Source organism: Bombyx mori, chromosome 4, assembly GCF_030269925.1.
Source record: "Bombyx mori chromosome 4, ASM3026992v2".
Classification (NCBI taxonomy): Eukaryota; Metazoa; Arthropoda; class Insecta; order Lepidoptera; family Bombycidae; genus Bombyx; species Bombyx mori.
Window position 1 is genome coordinate 13,907,074 of NC_085110.1, and position 23,079 is coordinate 13,930,152.

A 23,079-nucleotide genomic window follows, 5' to 3' on the forward strand; every position below is an offset into this window, starting at 1 on the left:
GTTCTGTGTAGACTGATTCTGCCTAGCCAAATAGAAATACATATACCTAATATGATTGTAACGACCTAAACACTAGTGACTCAGCCGGAATTCGTGATTACATTGTAACTTTTTATTCAGAACACAACAACACTAATGCATTTAAAGAAACATCTCCTAAACATAGGAAAAACATGCTAAGCTAACCACCAAAGTTCAATTTGATTTTTTATTATTACAAAACTTTTGATATTACCCTTAGCATGATCCTCGCTGCAAAATGTGTTCGATGATTTATTTTATATACCATGACTAGCTGACCCGGCAGACTTCGTAGTGCCTCAATCGATAAATATAAGACCTTAAGTTTTGTATAAAATAAACTTAAAACAAACAAAAGGAATCCGTCCGACGCCGCGACGGGGGACACATCAAAGGAAAAACAAAATTGTTATTTTTATTTAATTCCGAGTATTTTCAAATTTATTCCTTCCTTCCTTATTTCCTTTTAAACCTTCTCTGGACTTCCACGAATAACTCAAGACCAAAATTAGACAAATCGGTCCAGCCGTTCTCGAGTTTTAGCGAGACTAACGAACAGCAATTTATTTTTATATATAAAGATTATAATAATATGCGATCTGTTGCCTACTTCATCCAATTTAAGGTCGTAATGTGTATTCCAAAGACAAAATTGAATTCAGCAAGAGTATTCGTTATGGTCTCGGCTTATTGTAACATCCGATCAATAACCCCACAATTGATATACGAACGTGATTCAGAGGTCAAAGTCACAGTGAATTGTGCCTTGTATGTTCGGACTTAGTATTAACGTGATATTAAAATGAAACAATATACCTGTTTTGACACTTCAAAACTGCTGTAACGATTTTTATTTATTTATAGTACAGCTTAATATTAAAGTAAATTATACATTGATGATACATTAATAGGTCCTAGAAAACCGCATTTTGCAGTGATTTCGGTATCAACTACTTTGGATGTAGACATTTTGTCATAATTAATGTTCAATATTTGTTATCGTTGCTTTAATTTGCAAGTCGTGTTGGTATTATGTAATGTAATATTCAATCCAATTGTAAATACACTCGTATGCATTTCATTATTTAATGCTGATTCTATGTCTCGAATTAACCATTGAGTAACAAGTTACTTTGTCATTTAGTCCCTTGTCTTAATATAGGGACCAGCGCCCCTGTTATCGACTAAAATGTTGATTTCATATTTTTATATGTCAGTCATTATACTACAACAATTTTCTAAATAGCATTTAATTATTAATTTCATTCCCTTTTCTGTCGCTAAGTAGTAAGTAAGCATTGTATAAAGGTTAAGTCAGTCTACAAATAGCTTTATTCTAAATCCCCTGAAAGGCAAGCACACAAAAATCATTGACGGAGAACCCGGGCTCCTACCTTACGATCCCGCTGTATCTCTGTTGTTTATTTACAAATTTGTTCGTAAAAGCGAATTGATACAGATACGATGATTGTAATAAAATGAATAAGCTATTGCTGTATTCACTTGGCGCCATCCCAATACATTCGTGTGTGTTGCATTAGTTTTATTGACAAACAATGATCGTGAAAACTGGGGCTTCAATATCGAAAATTAAAATGTCAATACCTTTGTGTTTTTTGGTATCTTCTGCGTAATCGATACTTGTAGAATCCGCCTATTAATAATGTATTAACTATAAGTGATTCGTTATATAAGATGCTCTAATTATATAACCATTAAAACTTCTGTTAATATGTACGCCTCATTTATAGTTACATTAATGTAATAATTGTTCTAGGTAGTAAGTAGACTTTAAATTTGAAACTTGAAACAGTCGAAATTAACAATGTCATTGATAGATATGGAGAACAGTGCCATCTTTTGGATATAATATAAACTATTTGTTAACCATTCTAAAACGACTATGTTAATCGTTTATTCATATGACGCTAGGTGGCACTAAACATCCGTAACAATTGCCATTGTTCAAAAATTAAATATTTAATGAAACGTATATATTTAAAGTACTTTAATTTAGAAGCCGTCGTGGCCTAAAGCATAGGACACCCCATACATTCGTATCAAGCGATGCAAGTGTGCTGGTGTACCAATTTTTCTAATGAAATACGTAATTCACAAATGGTCACGCTTGACTTCCACGGTGAAGGAATAACAATATTGTCTAATAAAAATCAAACTCGCAAAATTATAATTTTCGTAATTAGCAGTAGTAGGACGTGTTGTAAGTCAGCACGGGTGGGTACCACCACCCAGCTTATTTCCGCCGTGAAGCAGTAATGCTTTTCGGTTAGAAGGGTGGGGCAGCCGTTGTATTATTATAACTGAGACCTTAGAACTCTTGTCGTAAGGTGGCATTTACGTTAACATTAGCCAAATAAATGATACGTCGTTCCAATTAACTTCCACGATGAAGGAATAAGACTGTGCTGGCTATAAAATTAAAATATAGGTACACTGATATTTTTTTTGTTAACACCATTAAGTTCCATTATATGTCGAAAAGGAACCAACCCTTCATTCTACATGTTTGTGATGTGAAATAATCATGTTTATGTTTATCGGGCTATAACAATACAAGTTGAGACTGTGTGCTTAGCTTAGTGCGAGTTTTTTGACGTTCTCGATGGCGTAAAAGCTAACTCAAGGGTCTCGAAACACCTATAGTAAAAAATCAATTCATTCATTCGAAAATAGTTTTTATAACTCTCAGGATCTTCATCTGCTAATTCAGAGACTAACTTCATTTCACCTAAATGCCTTCTTGTTGACCATCCTCGAATCTACCAACTTTTTTTTTTCTTGATAGTCTTTTTTTAAGTTTATAGGTATATAAGCATTTCTTTAGCTACATTGAATATAGCAAATTATAGCTTTGATGCTGAAGGCGCCATGGTTACTGCGATACTGTGGATTTCGCGACACTAATTTTTTAACGAAATTACTTTCGCATATATCGAAACTACTTTCGTGAAACTGAGCTCAACATGCATGACACTAATTTCGTAATGTAAACTCGGCATAATTTGCAATGCAGTTAGAACACCGCCCCTGATGGCAAACGTTAACGGCTGGCAGTAGCTTAGCTGCACCTGCAGTTTTGTAGTTGCGCCACGATGACCACTCACCATCAGATGGACTGAACGCTCGTATACCTTTTGAGGCCGTATAAAATCTCTGGTAAGCTTAACACTAGATGGATAAAGAAAAAAATACAGAACTCTTTGCTTTGAATGAAAAAGGAACGAACACGCATGTATCCTGTTTAATAAAGATATTTTATTGCTTTCGGTTTTTTTTTTCATTTTATAAGCTAACCAGTTAACAACACATTACAGTTTTATAAGCTAAGATCTATTCACTGTTAATCACATTTTGCAATACATAATATATGTCAAAGGTTTTTCCTTTTAAATAAAACAGTGCTAGTGCAAATATTGTCATTCATCTATAATTATTAATATTATTTTTACAATTATCCATACTAATATTTTATATGTGTCTTTTTGTTTGTTTGTTTGTTCTTCTTTCACGTCGAAATGAACCAACGGATTGACAAGGTTTTGTTTTAAAATCATCGTTTTTGATCAGGAGAACGATATAAGCTGTTTATTTATTTATTTAAAAAAAAACATCTCATTTCCACGTGAAACTACACTAACATATTTCCTAGAACACGCGGACGAAGCCGCGGGTAACAACAGCTAGTAGTAGTACTATATATATTATGTTTATTTATTTTTCCATCTACCCTTTGCTTAACACTGATGTTGAAAGGACCGCACATTAGATAGACCCAACCTATAGACAGCCCACTGAGTTTCTGGCCTGGGATCTTCTGGGATCTTCTTAGTGGGTCGCGTTTCCGATCCGGTGGTAGATTCTGCAAAGCACTGCTCTTGCTAGGGCCAGTGTTAGCAACACTTCAGTTTGAGCCCCGTGAGCTCACCTACACGTTAGGGTGAATCTGAAATAGCCTCTCAAGCATAGATAGGAAGAAAAAAAAAGAGCGACCCAATGCTTGAAGCATGACACCAGCGTCAAGTCAAACAGGAAACTCGTTAGCAGATCAAAATTCTAAGCCAAAACTTATGATTAATGCTTAACAAATTAAAAACCCAAAATAAAACGAATAAAAATCAAAGAACACACAAATCATTTTTGTTTACCTACTTAACATCTACCTTACCTTTAATATTTTACGTTTAATCCTCCAACCAATTTTTGGTTAAACCAGTATGTACCTAAACAAATGAGATGATAAATATGCGTAAATCCATACTATACTATATAATATTATAAATATTAATGCGAATATGAGTTTATTTGTTTGTGAAGCGCTTTAAGGTGAACCAGCAATAATAAAATTCTTGACAATACACGTTTACGGCATAGTCGTTCCCGGTCACCGTTCTCGTCGAACCCGTCGCTTGCGACGAAGGGCTCGACGAGTAAATTAACTCTCAGACACAGCCCACTGAGTTTCTCGCCGGATCTTCTCAGTGGGTCGCGTTTCCGATCCGGTGGTAGATTCTGCGAAGCACGGCTCTTGCTAGGGTTCGTGTTAGCAACGTCATCAGGTTTGAGCCCCGTGAGCTCACCTACAAACGTTAGGGTTACGCTGAAATAGCCTCTCAAGGCTCTCAGCTTAGGAAGAAAAGAAAAAAAAGACATAGTCGTGCCAGACATAATTCCTATACCTAATTGTTTTAAAACAAATAAAATATACATAAGATGCAAACGATAATGGTTTTTATGAAATTACCGAATTCTTTGTCAAATGGAGGGGACGCGCGCTAGAGGAAGAGCGCCAGCTAGATGGGTGGACCAACTCAAGGAGGTGACTGGAGGCCAGATACAGGGAGCGGTACATATGGCGCAGAACCGGACCGAGTGGAGGAGATTGACATACAATCACGATCCTCAGCATTGAGGGAACGACCAGAAAGAATGAAGGTGCTTATAACAGAATTCGGAATCGAATTATCGATTTAAATCGAATAAAATCGAGAATAAAAAACAAATCAAGCCGTATAAATGTAGTACCAAAAACGCCTACAACCGGCCTAAACGATATTGCGGGTAACACTCTGTAGTCTCCAATGCATATAAATTTTCGCTGACGCTTCTGTCGCCCAGTCCGGTGAACGTATCAATGCACTCGTGACGTGTGCGAGTTCCCCTCTACCTTTTGTTTCAAAGTTTAAAAATAAACACATATTCGTCAAAAATGGTGAAATGTAAGTAGATAAATTAAATTTATATTACTTGAAATAATAAATAATTCAGCTGCATTGAAATTCAGTCATGTATAATTTAAAAAAAATCTTTAATTTGTAATTTAGTCGTAATTTATTTGTGAACACATGATAAATTTAGTCACTTTGTCATTTTTTCGGTTTCCAATGTATTTTCAGGTAGAATTAAATAAATTTTCATTAAATTACAAACTGAATCTACATATATTATGTATTATTTGCGCACCTGTGTCTACACCAAAGTTTCTTTGAAATTTTTGAGAAACTGTACAGTTTAGTGTTTACATAGTAATGCTAATATTGAAATTAAAGAATATTTTATAAAATCATTTTTATTTCAATTTGAAATAGTCTTTCATCGTCTATCAAACTATTCGTTTATACTGAACTAACTTTAAAGGAAAAATGGTTGGTAAGTTGGTTTCCACAATCATTTTAGTCATTGAATGATCAATTAAGAACCAATTTTATATTTAACATTTGATGAAATACATTCTAAATGAATGTTCACGCAGTTTCATAAATTAAATAATTCATAATTTCACTTTTGTTGAATCCAGCAAAAATCTATTCAATTAATTATAAGTAATAATACATTTGTACATTATTTATGTACCTATATTAAAGTTAAAACTTAATAATAATTGTTTTAAGATTGAAAACCCAGTTTACATATAATTTAAATTGTGTATTTTTGACTGTTCTGTATGTTCTGTGTATATGTGTTCGATAAAGAATAAATGAAAATATTTTAACACTTTTTTTTTATTGCTTAGGTGTTAAGTGGTTACTGGAGCCCATGGACATCAACAACGTAAATGCGCCGCCCACCTTGAGATATAAATTCTAAGGTCTCAAGTATAGTTACAACGGCTGCCTCACCCTTCAAACCGAAACGCATTACTGCTTCACGGCAGAAATAGGCAGGGTGGTGGTACCTACCCGCGCGGACTCACAAGAGGTCCAGCAAAACTTTTACCAACACTTTTATTGCTATGGTTCACCGTACGCAATAGTACCATTTCATCAAAATCTTAGATTTTGGATTTTCTCTTTTTGCTACCGAGAAAGTTTTATTTAGGCTGAGATTCCAATCATATAGCACCATAGACCTTATCAAATCATGTAGCTCGTAGCTGATCTTATAAGATGAATAATGGTACTCTTAAATGGCAATCGGGTTGCATTACATTTTTTGGTGATTACATTTCTGAGCATGAAGGCTCAGATCCCACCAGTTCTGTTAAAGCCGAAAAAATTTCCAAGCCCCCCAGCCAAAAAGACTATCTATCAAGACCCCATAATTAATGTTGAAGGCGGATCCGATATCCGCCTTAGCCTTAGTTATGTCCACGTTTCAACTGAATGATGCAATACCATTTATACATGCCGATTTTTTTATTACACCGCTAAATCGATCGAAGACCGTTTGTTTGCGTTTAAAAACAAAATCCAAAGGTAAATTCGATTTTAATGTCTTTGCTAAAATCTATAGTTTTTTTTTCGTATGTGACATTGACGTCATATTCAAAACTAACACACATCGTAATGTTCAATAAGCAATCCGGTGAGAAATTATTAGCGCTAGGTTCTTTTCTGTCTCTGAAAGTATGTAGGATCGATAAAAATTGTTTTCAAGTATTTTGGAGATAGCCATTTAGCAGCCGTGACACAAAATCATAGTAAATTTTATTGTATAGTTGTGTAAATTATATAAAATAGTAGCATTAAGGAATGTTTTTTGAGCATCCGTCCCACGGTTTTCAGTTAGTTTCCCGTAGACATCACCACGATAGTGCTACCACCCACCCGCCTTGAGACATACAGTCAAGTCTCAATTATGTTCCTTAATAGCTTTCCCACCCTTAAAACCGGAACGCTTGATCTCGTCGCGACAGAAACCGACCGGTTGGTGGTACCAACCCGTACGTACGAGCTTGCAATACCCACTACCACTATTAGCCCGTTGAGTTTCTCGCCGGATATTCTCAGCGGGTCGCGATTCCGATCCGGTAGTAGATTAATTCGCAAAGCAATTGCTCTTGAGTTGTTAGGTCTTCTTCGGAGGCGCTCGGGCAGTTGTTAACAAATCCCAGCCCTCCTGGCTGAGCATTTGCTCGCCCACCTGTCCTGGTGAAACTGGAAAGGCCTTCGAGCCACCAGTAATCTTAACTACCACTATCAAAAGCCAGTTGGTAATAGCAGTATTACAGTACATTACATTAGTAACAGTACATTAGTACCTATTTATTTTAACAAAGTTAAAGCTTATCTGTTTATTATGGGCTGAGTCATTTTATTATTTCTATTGACAAAGCTAATTTGTGGTGGTTGAGAGTCGATCGTATTCTTTAATGTTCTGGCGTCAAGAATCTGTAACATATTTATTCTTTATTCTTCGGCACTTACTATCGATGCAGAACAAGATTATGAAGATTCATTCACATTAAATATTTAAAGACTGTCTATCATTAGGCCATTTCCTGTTATTATATGCACAATATGCATGTTAACAAACGACATTGTGCAAAATATGTTTTTAATACTTAAACAGATTAAGGGATATAAAAAACTGGATAAATTTTCGACATGTCTATGTGTTTTTAGCACTGCAGTAGTATATTTATTTTATATTCAGGCCAGCTTGAATACTAACTCGATCCAAAAACAGACAAGTGTGATTTCAATTAAAGTTTTCTCTTCTATTTGTTTGCAAATTAAAAATTAATATTGTATTAATTTTGGTATTGATTGGCTCAATAGCGTTTTGGTACTCTAGTTAACAGTGCTACATATTTTCTTTTAGCGTTGCAGATATCAAATTGATCGGTAGCGTGATACTAGCTAAAATAGACTTCTTATTGATGTAGACGCCCAATATTCCTTAGTCAGCGTAAAGGTTTCTTATTTATACAAATTGATATGTTTCATATCAAGTGATTATATTTTGCTTATGTAATGAATGCATATTCTGTGTTATGATAATTTCTTTCCAATATAGTTATCACTAAACTTTGAAATGAATTTATTGCAAGTTTACATCAGGAAAGGGTAGATTAGCTGGTAGATAGCTGAGTCCCACGATGTTACGACAATAACCGCGGGAGAAGCCGCGGGGCGAAGCTAGTCTAAAAAAAGTAGCCTATGTTACTCCTTATATCATCAGCTACTTATCAGTGAGTCTCGTCAAAATCGGTCCAGCCGTTCCAGAGATTAGCCGGAACAAACAAACAGACAGACAGACAAAAATTTAAAAAAATGTTATTTTGGTGTATGTACCGTATATGCATGTAATACAAAACGGTTATTTCAATATTACAAACAGACACTCCAATTTTATTTATATGTATGGATTATCTTTTTCACAGAAAACGTGTTCCACTCAGAAATGTTAAAAAAAATCTATACAACATTCTGTAATGTTAATTTCAATGCGTTACTTTGTGACGCTCTGATAATTCTTAACTGAATGTGCAGATCATTGTCACAATAAGTACAAGTGCGTGCAAGAAATTCTAGATAAATTTCTTAGGCAATTACAGTTATGTAATAAAAACCACATCTATGGTTTAATCTTTGTTAATTTCATTCTATTATTTCTGATATTTAGAAAAACTTTCTTTTTCCGTAGTCATCACGAACGACCATTATTCGTCGACATTCAAATATTGTGCTAACTACCGTCGAAACCTAGGAAATAAGGCATAATCTATCTATCTATATATATAAAAATGAATTGCTGTTCGTTAGTCTCGCTAAAACTCGAGAACGGCTGGACCGATTTGGCTAATTTTGGACTTGAATTATTTGTAGAAGTCCAGAGAAGGTTTAAAAGGTAGATTAATATGAAAATACTCGGAATTAAATAAAATAACAATTTTGTTTTTCCTTTGATGTGTACCCCGTCGGGCGGATGTTTGTTTTAAGTTTATTTTATACAAAAGTTTAGGTCTTTTATTTATCGGTTGAGGCACTACGAAGTCTGCCGGGTCAGCTAGTTAAACTATAAAAATTAGTTTTAATATTCTATTAGTCTTGAAAACTGAAGAAAATCCTAATTATAGTTATGGCCTGGTTTTATTATGTTCTTAACCATATCATATTTGATCTTCACTAAAATTATAATCTACATATATGTTTAAATTAGTTACATGTATTAGTTTGTGCTTGCAAAATTCTCTTGTCACAGGTCAACAGCATAGTCTATTGTTTCACGTGGACTATTAGTTGTCAAGGCAACATAAAATAACTAGTAATGGGAATAGACCATATTAAGATCTATAACAAAATCTTTAGGTTTTTTCGAATGGAAATGAAATAACATACTTATTAGTCATAGAATGCAAGTATAATACTAGTACAATTTTATATGTAACAATTCCCCATCCCGCTAAGGTAAGACACTGCAAGAGGACGGATTTGTTGAACTTGTTTTTTTATTAAACTATGCAATAAAAAAATTATATTAGTAGTACATAAAAATAACTATTCTTCTATTATTTTTTCATTATAAAATCATATAATGTCATCTGTAATTCATTTAAATCAGTGTATCAAGTTGGCATGATTTTTACCAATTACGGGAAGACCAGCTCACGGTATAAGCGTTAACCAAATCTCACAAACAACAACTTCAATGTTGTCTCTTATTTATAGAAAATTGAAAGCAAAATGTTCATGTTATTGTTTCAAGGTTCTGAGGAATGTGGCTATTTTTAGAATCGACGGTAATATGTTTTGATATTCAAAATCTTTAGTTTTGCAAATTACCTTACAAAGTTATGTTCAATATTTTAACGAAATAATAAATAAAATATTGCCTATAGTTAAACGAGCGGTACGAAGTCAACGAATAACACGAAACCCGTCTTAAAACTGGACAAACAAATAATAATTGAGGACAGTGGGTATGCCAAAGGAACGGTTGTTGAACTTAACATTGGACGGGTCGATGCTAAAAGCAATCAACTCGATGTCAAAATATTCGATACCATATAATAATATAATTAACATATTGGAGACAAAAGCTTTTAAGAATCGATGTCAAATTATTTTCTCGAATTCTATATATCCCGCTGTCGTACTCATGGTATGCACTAGTGCTAGTAATATTGAGTACCTTATCTCTTATCTCTCCCGCGAATAATTATCCTGACTTTGCTAAACTCAAGGATTAAAACTTGTTGTTATCATCAACAGTCGTGAACCTTCCATTGTGCTGGGTATTGGCCTCTCCCAATCCACCCAACTGAGCTCGGTCTCTCCTCGTCCATTCCGAATCCACCATCCAGCCATCACTTCACCTGGCCGGGCGGCAGCCGTCTTTGTTGCTGTTATTTTCGTTATTCTATCTATTTTCTATCTATATATGTATATATAAATGAATTGCTGTTTGTTAGTCTCGCTAAAAATCGAGAACGGCTGGACCGATTTGGCTAATTTTGGTCTTTTTTTTCAGTATCACAACACATGCTGACTGAGTTGGAAAAGCTGCCGGGCGTCCAACTCGGCGACTTCTTACTGCAGTTCGAGTTGGATGAACCACGTGAGTCGGTCAGAGAGATTGCCAGAAGAGAACTTCGAGAAATACCAGAAATCGTCGAACCAGCTGTTGAAGAGTTAAAAAGACTTCTTAGTGGTAAGCGTATCAACCATTTTTTCTAATTCTATTGATCAATATAGTAGCGTTAGACTGACAGAGAAACGTGCCAAAAACCAAGTTTCTAGACGAAAGTTTTTGACCAAATGACATAAGTATAAATATAAATATATAAATAACTATAAATATTTACTAACAATCACGCCACGTTAACTGGTCCCGTGCTAAGTTCGTAAAGAGCTTGTGTTACCGGTACCAGATAACGGAAATAAATGTAAGATTTTTATTATACACATACATATATTTAATATACATTCATAACCCTGGAAAAGACATTTATATTTATCATACAAATATCTTCCCTTGGCGGGATTCGAACCCGCGACCCCCTTGTGTAGTGACCATGTCACTTACCACTACACCAGACGGCCGTTTGAAGTATAATATCACTTATAAGTGATCGCATACGTTTCGCTTAACCAGAAGGTTTAAAGTCACTCAATTGAAAGGGCATTGCAGGGAGCTTCCGGTACAAACAAATATAGATGAGTCGCAGGAGAACCGTGGTAACCGACATAGCCCAAATAATTGTGAGGTTGAAGTGGTAGTGAGCAGGACACGTTGCTTGTCGATGACCACTGGAGCCAAAACGTTGTCGAGTGATGACAGTGCACTGGAAGCGGCGGTTTTTTTTATTTATTGCTTAGATGTGTGGACGAGCTCACAGCCCACCTGGTGTTGAGTGGCTACTGGAGCCCATAGACATCTACAATGTAAATGCGCCACCCACCTTTGAGATATAAGTTCTAAGGTCTCATGTATAGTTACAACGTCTGCCCCACCCTTCAAACCGAAACGCATTACTGCTTTACGGCAGAAATAGGCAGGTACCTACCCGCACGGACTCACAAAAGGTCCTACCACCAGTAATTACGCAAATTGTAATTTTGCGGGTTTGATATTGGTGTAGGTATACCTCCTACTAGGTATACCTCCTACTAGGTAGACCAACGATCTATCGAAGGTCGTGGGAGTCCGCTGGATGTGCCTAATATAAGCCCGGTAGTTACGATTAATAAAATAAATAAAATAAAAAGCCTTTTATTTCTTGCATTTAAAAAAAGTGTAGTTACCTTCGATCAACAATAGTAATGATGATCGAAGGTAGTTACGATTAGTCTTGTCTAAGTCCAGCAGTTTACGTTCGTAGACAATTGTGAATGATGGAATAATTTTAAAACTTCTGAACAAAGCCTCAACGCTAGCCATCAACTTATCGAAAAAAAACACCTCAGTGGAAGATTTTACCTTAAAAACAGGAAATACGAACAACAAAGTTTCTTGTCAAATCTATTTTTAAAATATGAACAGTCAAATCAATTATAAGTTTAATAACGCTTATTATTAATAATCTATCTATCTATATATATATATATATATAAATGAATTGCTATTCGTTAGTCCCGCTAAAACTCGAGAACGGCTGGACCGATTTGGCTAATTTTGGTCTTGAATTATTCGTGGAAGTCCAGAGAAGGTTTAAAAGGTAGATTAATATGAAAATACTCGGAATGAAATAAAATAACAATTTAGTTTTTCCTTTGATGTGTCCCCCGTCGGACGGATTCCTTTTGTTTGTTTTAAGTTTATTTTATACAAAAGTTTAGGCATTTTATTTATCGATTGAGGCACTACGAAGTCTGCCCTGTCAACTAGTCGTAGATAATAACGAGTCCACAAGAAGTTTATTATTTCATCAATTTTAATACAGGCATAATCTGATTCAATGTGATTTCTTTGATGATGATTATAATTCTCTGCAACCCGCATCCCTCAATGCGAATATATCTTGTGTCTAACCCGTTACGCCACGGACGCTTTCACTATCAGTAAATCGTACTGTTTATGCCACGAAGCAATCATGCGTTTCGTTACGAAGTATGAAACGGCTATTCAATTGCAAACTAGTTAAAAAATATTGAGACTGTGACGTCACAGCTTAACGCGGACGCTGCTATACTATCATGTTTTTAGTTTTAGTGGATCAAGAGCTCGTTTTCAGGAAGTTTTCACAAGACTGAACGATATTGCAATCCAAATTAATTTGTTAAATGGTATAAATAATACATAAGTACTTGTTAGTCGTTTAATGAAATTCTGTTATGGACGCATAAGAGCAAAGGCAGCTAGCAGAAGCGTCTTACTTTGATGAAGCGGTGCGATACAATAACCTCCTTAACATGGCTGCCAATTATACCCATACCCGGAAACATGTCTTGTCGGTTCCCCTGAATCCACTCTCAATGCTTTCAGGCTCTTCAAGAACCGGTCACCGAACTCGTGTATTAAGACGAAGAGTCCAACGTGCAAACTAACCCATGCATCAGCCCACTGAATTTCTCGCCGGGTTTTTTTACTGGGTCGCGATTCCGATCCATTGCTAGATTCTGAGAAGTACCGCTCTTGCTAGAGCTAATGTTAGCGAATTCTCTGAGTCTAAGCCTGTGTGTGAGCTTACCTAACCGTCCGCGCTTTACTGGAATAACCTTAGGCTACCAGCGAATAGTTCAATAAAAAAAATGCGAATAAAAAAAGATAAAAGAAGCGCCGTACGCCACGCAAGCCCTACTTTTAAAATTCACATACAAAAAACATTTGTGCTGTCTACGATTTCATTCTTCGAAATAGTTCCCTTACAACGTATAGATTAAGAACTAAGTAGACGCATGGGTAATAATTCCATGCATTTCATCGTTTTACCACGTAAGAAGGTTGTAACCTAACCTTTAATAATAGTATAATCTTGACGTAATTACTTCATGAGAACTTGGAACACGAGTACGATACAAGCAACGAAAGGTTTAAATAAACTCATAAGTATACACTTATAGTATATGAGTTTATATAAAAAGGATGTATTTTAGCAAATTATGTTACATTTACTAAGCATGTATCTATTATCATATTATTGTTTTTAAGCATTTGACATGTTTCAGTTGTACAACTCGCTTGTTGTAGTTTCTTTGAAATATTCAAAATATGACTAGGTTTTGAATAGTCCTAAGTATACTTAATTAAGCTAATTATGAAATTCGCCATACTCTGTAATATTTATTACTGTCAAAAGATTCCCAATGTTGAAGACTTGGTAAAAACGCAACATGAAGTAAATGTGTGCTTAAGAAAACAATTCTTTATTCTTTATTTGTACACACTGTTAATATAATACAGTAATTGCGATAAGATTTAAAAAAAATGGCAAGCTTAACTCAACAATTGAGTTATCTACCAGCTAACCGTTCTCAAAGAAGGAAAGCTTTACATGAGTATAACAATATTCGCAATGAATCCGCACTGTTAACTTGCAAGCGTGTTAATTTGCACGTCTCATCATCATCATTCTCCTGCCCTTTTCCCAGTCACCTGGGGTCGGCGCGACATGTTTTCTCCTTCCATACTCTTCGATCATATACCATTTCTTCGCTCCCCATCTTACCCAAATCGTCTTTCACGCAATCCATCAATTTCTTCTTAGGTCTACCTCTTCCTCTATAGCCTTCCACATTCATAGCTAACACTTTTACCAACCTCATTTTCATTTCGTCTCATCACATGTCCATACCATCCCAAACGCGCACTTCTCAGCTTTTCTGTCACAGGTGCCACTTTCAGACGTCCTCTAACATTCATTCCGTAGGTATTCTATCCATTCTCGTTACTCCACACGTCCAGCGCAACATTCGCATCTCTGCTGCATGCAATCGCCTTTCATCCGCCACTTTATGCACATAATTTACACGTCTACAAACATAGATTAAAAAAATACAAAGATTATACATATATTATTCTTACATATATACATTACACAGAGCTTAATGATAGCACAGCTAATCTACTATTTGTGACACAATCATAAGTGTTTTTTAATGTCTCATATAATTTGATGCGGCAATTATTAAAATATTAAATACACATTATGAAGATCCGAAAACGGAATAATAATAGAAATACTTTAGTCATCTATTGGTTTCTAGATATTTTCCTGGATTAACGTAGATTTGCTAGGTACCAACATAGTTTTGATTGGAGTGATTTTTAATTTACAAGTACCTAAACAAAATTAAACGGCTTAAAATAAGTCAAGGTTGTAAGTTATTTTTAGTAGCTAACAAAACCAGTGTTCTTTTGCCTTTCAATTTAAGTACAGTTGTATATGTATTCAACAATTTTTTTGAGAGAAAATCAAACACATTTTTTAAACCATCAATTCTATCAAGTTCTACCTTTTTTCGAGAAAGGCGACTGCTACTATTAAACCCTATTAATATATATTATATTAAAAATAAATAGAAATAAACTAGCTAAACTTAAAGTTTACGTATCTTAGCCTTCTGAGTTTCTCGCCGGATCTTTAGAAAGGGTCACGATTCTCGCTCGATTCATATATTTTTTATATTTTATTATTGCCATCGGAATATTTTTATTGCCATTAAAACACTTCTGGTTACATACGGTATAGGATGTATAGCGTATACCTAAACAAAAATGTTCAATTCCGTCAACTTTTTATAACAGGTGAAAGATAATATCGATGTCATACACGCACGAACCCTAAACAAAATGTTTCTTCGTACCTGTGTTGCAAAATTCTAATACACTCTCTCTCTCTCTATTATTTTCACAGAAGATACGGATATGCATGTTCCTCTCAACAATGAAGCTTGGCTAATTAGATTCTTAAGGCCGTGCAAGTTTTATCCGGAGAGCGCCTATGATTTGGTAAGTTTGAAATATTTGTTAAATAATCCATTTCTTTGGCGCCCATAGGATTTGAAATTTTTTGAAACGAAAAAGCAACCTTAAATAAAACTAATTTATTTTCTATATTCTAGAAGAATCAGTCTACCAGAAAAATGATTTCACTGCTACCACGTGTGAAATGCGCATTCTTTTGTTGTTCACAATATAATCGTGCTAATTCTATCATAACACAATGATTTTTCATGCATCAAATGGGTAAAAGACTTCAAGGTCATCTAGTGTTAATTGATTACCGGATCCCATAGAAATCACAAAGTGATTGCCGCTATAATATTGTCTTATTATGTCATTCGATATCTTTTGGTTTGGAAAATGCATACCCGATTCAATGCAATTGATTATTATTAAGCATTTGATTCTGAATACCATAGAATAAAGACTGATATCCTCGGAAAGCAGTATGTAAAATTCAAGCAACGCTGATTGTATTGCTAGTTATGTTAACTAAGGTGAATGCCCACTCAGCACGTCTAAAAATATAATTACTTACTACGCTCTGATTCATTGATGTTAGAGTATTATTAAAATTTAAGGTAGACCGTAACACGATACGAAACTACTTTAATAGTGGTGCCTTGTGAGCCCGCACGGGTAGACACCATCACCCCGCATAGGCGCAGAAATAGTTCTGCCACGAAGCAATAATGCGCTTCGGTTTGAGGGGCGGGGCAGCCATTGTACTATAAAACGAAACTTAAAACTCATGTTAAAACTAGCCCACTGAGTTTCTCGCCGGACCTTCTAAGTGGGTCGCGTTTCCGATCCGGTGGTAGATTCTGCGAAGCACTGCTCATGTTAGGGCTGGTGTTAGCAACACTCCCGACTTGAGCCCCGTGAGCTCACCTACACATCAAGGAGAAGCTGAAATAGCCTCTCAAGGCTATCAGCAAAGGTAGGAAAAAAAATGTCACAAGGGGCATGGCGAAATTTACGTCGTTTATGTCTAACTACTTAACTACTTAAAACTGGGTGGGCCGTGAGCTCATTCACCCATCTAAGCAATAAAAAAAACTATGTAGGTTCGTGCTAGTTCAACTGTGAAACAGAACTGAACAGAACTCATAAAAATGGAAACGTACAAAACAAATCAAAGAGAAAGCCAACGGAATCATGTTAATTTAACAAATACATATAAAGAAATAAACAGTTGTATTATACAGAACTGGTTAGTCGAACAGACTCGTGACCGCGATATTTAACCGAGGTTTTGTGCTTTAAAATGGGGTGAAAAAAAACTATGTCGCCTAGTTTACCAATTTTATTTTAATTCTTACCTAATAGGTAAGAAAGGCCTATTCCAGCTACTATTCCGGCTTTATAGGTGAGTTCACGGGGCTCACCATTCCCGATCCTGCGGACAGAATGGCCCACTGAGTTTCTCGCCTGATCTTCTCAGTGGGTCGCGTTTCCGATCCGGTGGTAGATTCTTCAAAGCACGGCTCTTGCTAGGGTTCGTGTTAGCAACGTCATCAGGTTTGAGCCCCGTGAGCTCACCTACTAGTTAAGGTTACGCTGAAATAGCCTCTCAAGGCTATTCGCAAGGCTTAGGTAGGAAAAAAAGGGTCTCAATCTCGGAGACTTTGCTAACATCTGCAAAAATTTCAATCCATAATACGTTCGCCGTTCTGTCATTACTAATGGAACTTCATTATTGAATTTGACGAATTGGGTTCGTGTTAGCAACGTCATCAGGTTTGAGCCCCGTGAGCTCACCTACTAGTTAAGGTTACGCTGAAATAGCCTCTCAAGGCTATTCGCAAGGCTTAGGTAGGAAAAAAAGGGTCTCAATCTCGGAGACTTTGCTAACATCTGCAAAAATTTCAATCCATAATACGTTCGCCGTTCTGTCATTACTAATGGAACTTCATTATTGAATTTGACGGTATAAAAGCTGCTGCACTCTACACCGTATTCGCCGCAACGAAGTGTAATTTAAATCTGTTTTTTATTTTTTTCAGATAAAGCGTTACTATGGTTTCAAAGTGAAACATCACAAACATTACGATGGCCTAACACCGAGCAAGGAGACTAATGTGTTCAACGAGAACGTGCTGACGGTGCTGCCGACCAGAGATCAGTGCGGGCGGAGGGTGCTCGTCTTGGAACTTGGAAGTAAGTTTTCTTCAATCACTGTAGATGAGCGTGCAGACGGCTCATCTGAAACTCAATGGGTACCAAACCCGAAATATCCTCCGTGCGTCGTGTTCCTCAGTGCTGAGGATCGTGACCTTTACGGAATAAATACCTAAATAAATACGCAAAAGGAATATATGTAATAATAAATTCGAAGTTTATAGAACGAATAATTACGGAGATCTCGTGATATGTGAGTGATATTTCACTCTTATGTGTACATAGATTAGTTTTCTTTTTCGATTTACTCCTCGTCTTTTAGAATCATATCTTTCTACGTTATGAACAATGGTTAACTGTTAGATATGCATAATAGCGTTAAAATAGGGCAAGTGGTGACCATTTTTACTATTTTAAGCAGTAATAATAATAATAGCCGAAATGTCACACACGGTCGTCTGGACCTAAACTAAAATGCCCTGTACTTATATACGTTTAAATAAATACAAATTAAACACCCAGATAAAGAACAAAGAAACCTTTTTATGACGCGAATGTTTGCCCGATGTGGGAATCGAACCCAGGACCCTAGACCCAGTTAGGTGCTCAACTACTGCAAGCAAGGAACGATTCAATCAACTTAGTCATAAAGATCATATAAATAAAATAATATACTAAAAAATATCGCATGAATTGTGACTCAGTAGTTAAATTTTAATATAAACGGCACTTGAAAATATAAACTTGAACAGGTAGTAATTATTTAAGAATTAAATCGTATATGTGCATGCGTAGGGTCACAAGTTGGATTCTGACATTTATTTTTCCGGCATTTAAAATTAATTTATGCCAGTTTTTATATCGGCATGGCCATCTTTTGTGTTTTCCCCGGACCCTCTGCTAACGTAATTTAATTTTCCTCAAAGACCAATTTATGATTATGAGCACTGAATCTGAATGTTTTTTTGTTAATAAGGTGCAGCATCCGGGTAACGTTCCAAAGGAACCGTCATCGCTTTTTGTGGGTTGTTGCAAAAAGGTTTTAATTCTAATTTTAAACTCGCAAAACAATGACTTTACAACACACAAATGACACGGTACGATCGGTACGGCGTAATAACAGTACGATTCGCATCTTTCCACCACATCACATTGTAATTGCAGACCATCTGTAAATCGACTGGAAATACCGGAGCATGTTATTTATTACGTCAAGAACTGAATGCTCGCTTTTTATTAAAGCTTTTTATCTTGTTGTTTTTGTTAATGAATGAGGCAAACGATCATTAAATTGGGAACATAACATAAACATATTATTTATGGATTAGTTTGTAGTTTTTAAATCGTGAACTAGATATGTTTTCTAGCTTACCACAATTTATATTTGATTAACTTAATCTCTAAAAGTATATTAAATTAAAACTAAAAGTATATTTTAAAGAATGATAAATACTAAACACTAAATTATGTATTTTATCAAAAATTTATGTATTTTTACTTCAGAGAAATGGAAGCATAATAAATGTTCGCTGGACGAGGTTTTCAAAGGCTGCGTGTTGTTCCTTGAGGCGGCCATGTTGGAACCGGAGTCGCAGATCTGCGGAGCTGTCGTCATCTTTGACATGGACGGTCTCTCCATGCAGCAAGTCATGCAGTTCACGCCACCTTTTGCTAAGAGAATCGTAGACTGGTTGCAGGTACGTCGCTTTATTTTTACACGCTTTATATTAGCTTCACACAATATGTATGTTTGTATGTTTGTAACTGACTCCTTTAGACGCGATTTTGATCCACTTTAAACGGCCAGATTTCATTCAAACTTTGTAGATTTATCGAGGACCGATGACAATACACTAATTTGATAAGATTCCATTATTCAATTTGCAAAATAAGATTTTTGCCAATTTATATAATTTTTATCTATAGTCGATAAGGTAAGAATTGATGTTAAAGTACTTAATAGTTTTCAAAATACGCTTTTATAGAAAATTTAAGTAAAAAATTAAAAATAAATAATAGTTAAAAAAAACTAAAAAACACGCTTTATATAAAATTCAACTAAAAATTTAATTTTTTTACACTATTTTCAATTTAAATTGATTAAAATTTATTTCTATTTTTTTAGTTGAATTTTATATAAAGCGTGTTTTTTAGTTTTTATTAACTATTATTTATTACAAAAACTCTTTCAAAACTTCAGACTATACGGACATACTTTTTTAATTATCTTAAATTTAACAAGCAGTGTCCCGACGAATTGTTTCAAGATGATGATGATGCCTCATTTTACACAATCAGACGCTACCAGAGCAGAGTTCGTCTCTAAAAAATTTTCTATTGCAATCGATCGATGACCGGCGATAATCCATCCATATTGAGTGGTCACCGTGAATCACGAACACTGACAATGCCAGGTGTACAACCAAGCCCTCGCTCGCCAAGAACGACCTGGCTCCACGTCGTTCATCCAAAGCTATTATAGAAAATGAAACTTACCTTTACCTACCAACCTATAAGAACAACTTCCGTCTACGGTGTTTCTCCTGCGTTATAATACTTCCTATTTTAAAAAAGTTTTCTAAAAAGTACTTTTGATAAAGACAAAAGCTTCCCTGTGCCCCTTGCATTAATGAAACCCATGAGCGGCTGTAATCTCTGACGGATGGCATTAAGGAAACCTTTTTTTTTTGTTGCTTTGATTGGTGTCGGAGTTTTACAGACCAACTGCAATTAAGTCATATCTATGCTTGGCTCACAGATATCACAATCAAAATGCCGTCACGCAAAAAATAAAAACGGTTGCGTGTTTCCAAACTATTTATCCCGAGTTAACTGAACTATAACTGAACACTGCTGTTCATATTATACACTAGGGTTGTTTTTTTGACATTTCAACTTCAAGAACTAGGGTTGCACACTTTATGCATAATGACTTCGATAATGTTAATTAGTTATGTTAATATTTTAACGAATCTAAGAGACTGAATTATTAAAATGTAACATAATTCTTCCAGGAATGCATACCGCTCCGCATAAAAGGGTTGTACATCATCAACCAGCCGTACGTCTTCAATATGGTGTTCCAGCTTTTCAAGCCATTCCTAAAGGAGAAGCTTCGGTCGCGCATCATCTTCATGGGCAACGATCGCGAGCTGTTACACAAACACATCAGCCCCAAGTGTCTGCCGGACTGCTATGGAGGAACGCTCACAATACCAAAAGTGACAGGCCCTCAGTGGCTGGAACTACTCCTCATGTGCGATCAAGAGTTTATTGGTAAGTTCCCTCATATTGTTTGGCTATAAATAACTTATTAACGGTGGTAGGACCTCTTGTGAGTCCGCACGGGTAGGTACCACCGCCCTGCCTATTCCGGCCGTGAAGCAGTAATGCGTTTCGGTTTGAAGGGTGTGGCAGCCGTTGTAACTATACTGAGATCTTAGAACTTATATCTCAAGGTGGGTGGCGCATTTACGTTGTAGATGTCTATGGGCTCCAGTAACCAGTTAACACCAGGTGGGCTGTGAGCTCGTCCAACTATCTATGAAATAAAAATAAATAAAATTCTAAATTCATATAGTACAATTTGTTAAGGGACATTTCATTAGCACTATTGAGTCGACTATTATCAAAGCCGGCAATCTGACTTTTGGACAATTATTGGTAAATCAGAAAAACGAATTATTGACTTTGTATTCCATTGGCAGTCACAAAACTCTTCTGAACGACATCTTACATAAATAACAGGTTAAGTATTAACCTTTATTTAATGCAGGTTTTGAACCGTATTCTTTGAAGGAGACGATTATATTCAAATCAATCTGTATTGACATATCAATAACATTTTTTTGTCCAAATGCACAGATTGCCACCTTTGATAATAGACGACTCTATTCGAAATTCGATGAATTTAAAGAAATGCTCTGCAAACGATTCAGTAGGGCGTATTATAAATCTATTAGCACTAGATGGGCTGTGAATTCGTTCAATTTATAATAATTAACATGCTTCTTTAATTTACAATTTAATTTTAATGTTTTGTGATCGTTAGCTAAGCTTTTATAGTCCAATTATTTTGTTATGTTAAATAATATCTGAATAAAAAAATACTGCATAATATTCCACATTTCCTTAGTACTCTAAATGCATATGATTAATATGAATTTTTTGTTTGTTTCAGCAATTAATTCGTTCGGCTACAAAAAGAAATGATATTATTAAAACGCACACTGAGACTACTTCAAAGCGATGTGATATTAATATATTATAGTTAGTTGTAAGCACATGTTGATGTATAATACTATATATTTTAGTTTTAAACGTCAACTGATATTTTGAAAGATTACAAATAAGGTTTTCAAATGGGTGGTAAATTTGGCAGTATACTTTATGAAATTCCATGTATACATTTCTATTAAATATGTATCATTCTTATATCCAACTGTATTTCACGGTGTATTTATTATAAATACGTAGTTTTTCTTATTGGCGTGACAATAGTTTTGTTTACTCGCAATGTTTTCCAAACTTTTCTCCTCAATACTTTTTCAGTATAAATTACTAAAATTAATGGTATATAATTTTACAAAATAACTAAATAGGAAATTATTTTGAAAGGCTAGACTGAGGTAGCTTAATTCGCCAAAAAATTATATAAAATTTTGTTGATGGTTCAGAAAATAGAAATATTGATAAAAGTTATTGATTTAAAATTCAGTCTCATTTTAGATGATATTTTTTTGTATTTTGAAAGAAAAATAACGTGTGTATATTTATAAACGTGTAAATCTCTGATTATCCAATAAATAGAATTAATAAATTCTGAATTCCTATAAAAATTGTTTATTTGCATATTTTTACAACCTAAACAACCACTTAAGTTGGAAACGACATCTCGGTTTCCCCTTTTTTCTCCTCCAAAACTGTATCGATTTTATTTTATTCTTTTCACAAACAATTGCATAAAAACTGTAGACATTTTTATATTTAATTATTAATATTTTACTTGTCAATTTGTGGATGCCTGATAACAATGAAAAAATCAATGAGTATTTCTCACTTTCGAAGGTTATATTTTTTTTTTTATTGCCTTTGTAGGCAGACGAGCATACGGTCCACCTGATGGTGAGTGGTTACCGTCGCCCATGGACTTCAGCAATGCCAGGGGCAGAGCCAAGCCGCTGCCTACCACTTAATACTCTCCACAAGCCTCGTTTGAAGAAGGACATGTCATATAAGTCGTAAAACAATTAATTTATGAAAATGAAACACATGTTTATGACAGCAATCTATAAGGAACGAATTACAAAT

At 35.2% G+C, this 23,079-nt stretch overlaps 1 protein-coding gene across 3 annotated transcripts in view; it reads left to right on the top strand.

Annotated features, from left to right (window-relative positions):
• LOC101742655 (alpha-tocopherol transfer protein-like) overlaps positions 1–22,607 on the top strand; it is a 40,640-nt gene extending 18,033 nt beyond the window's left edge. The window contains exons 1-7 of one of the 3 annotated variants that reach the window (XM_004930852.5): positions 5,096–5,258; positions 10,735–10,914; positions 15,560–15,654; positions 17,655–17,808; positions 19,273–19,466; positions 20,784–21,045; positions 21,950–22,607. In XM_004930852.5, the coding sequence (XP_004930909.1) occupies positions 5,249–5,258; positions 10,735–10,914; positions 15,560–15,654; positions 17,655–17,808; positions 19,273–19,466; positions 20,784–21,045; positions 21,950–21,981 (927 nt within the window). In that variant the 5' untranslated portion in view covers positions 5,096–5,248 and the 3' untranslated portion in view covers positions 21,982–22,607. Of the gene's footprint in view, positions 1–5,095; positions 5,259–5,528; positions 5,689–10,734; positions 10,915–15,559; positions 15,655–17,654; positions 17,809–19,272; positions 19,467–20,783; positions 21,046–21,949 lie in introns of those variants that run through there. The other 2 variants (XM_004930853.5, XM_004930851.4) reach the window with 2 other exon arrangements.
• Positions 22,608–23,079: the final 472 nt, after the last annotated feature.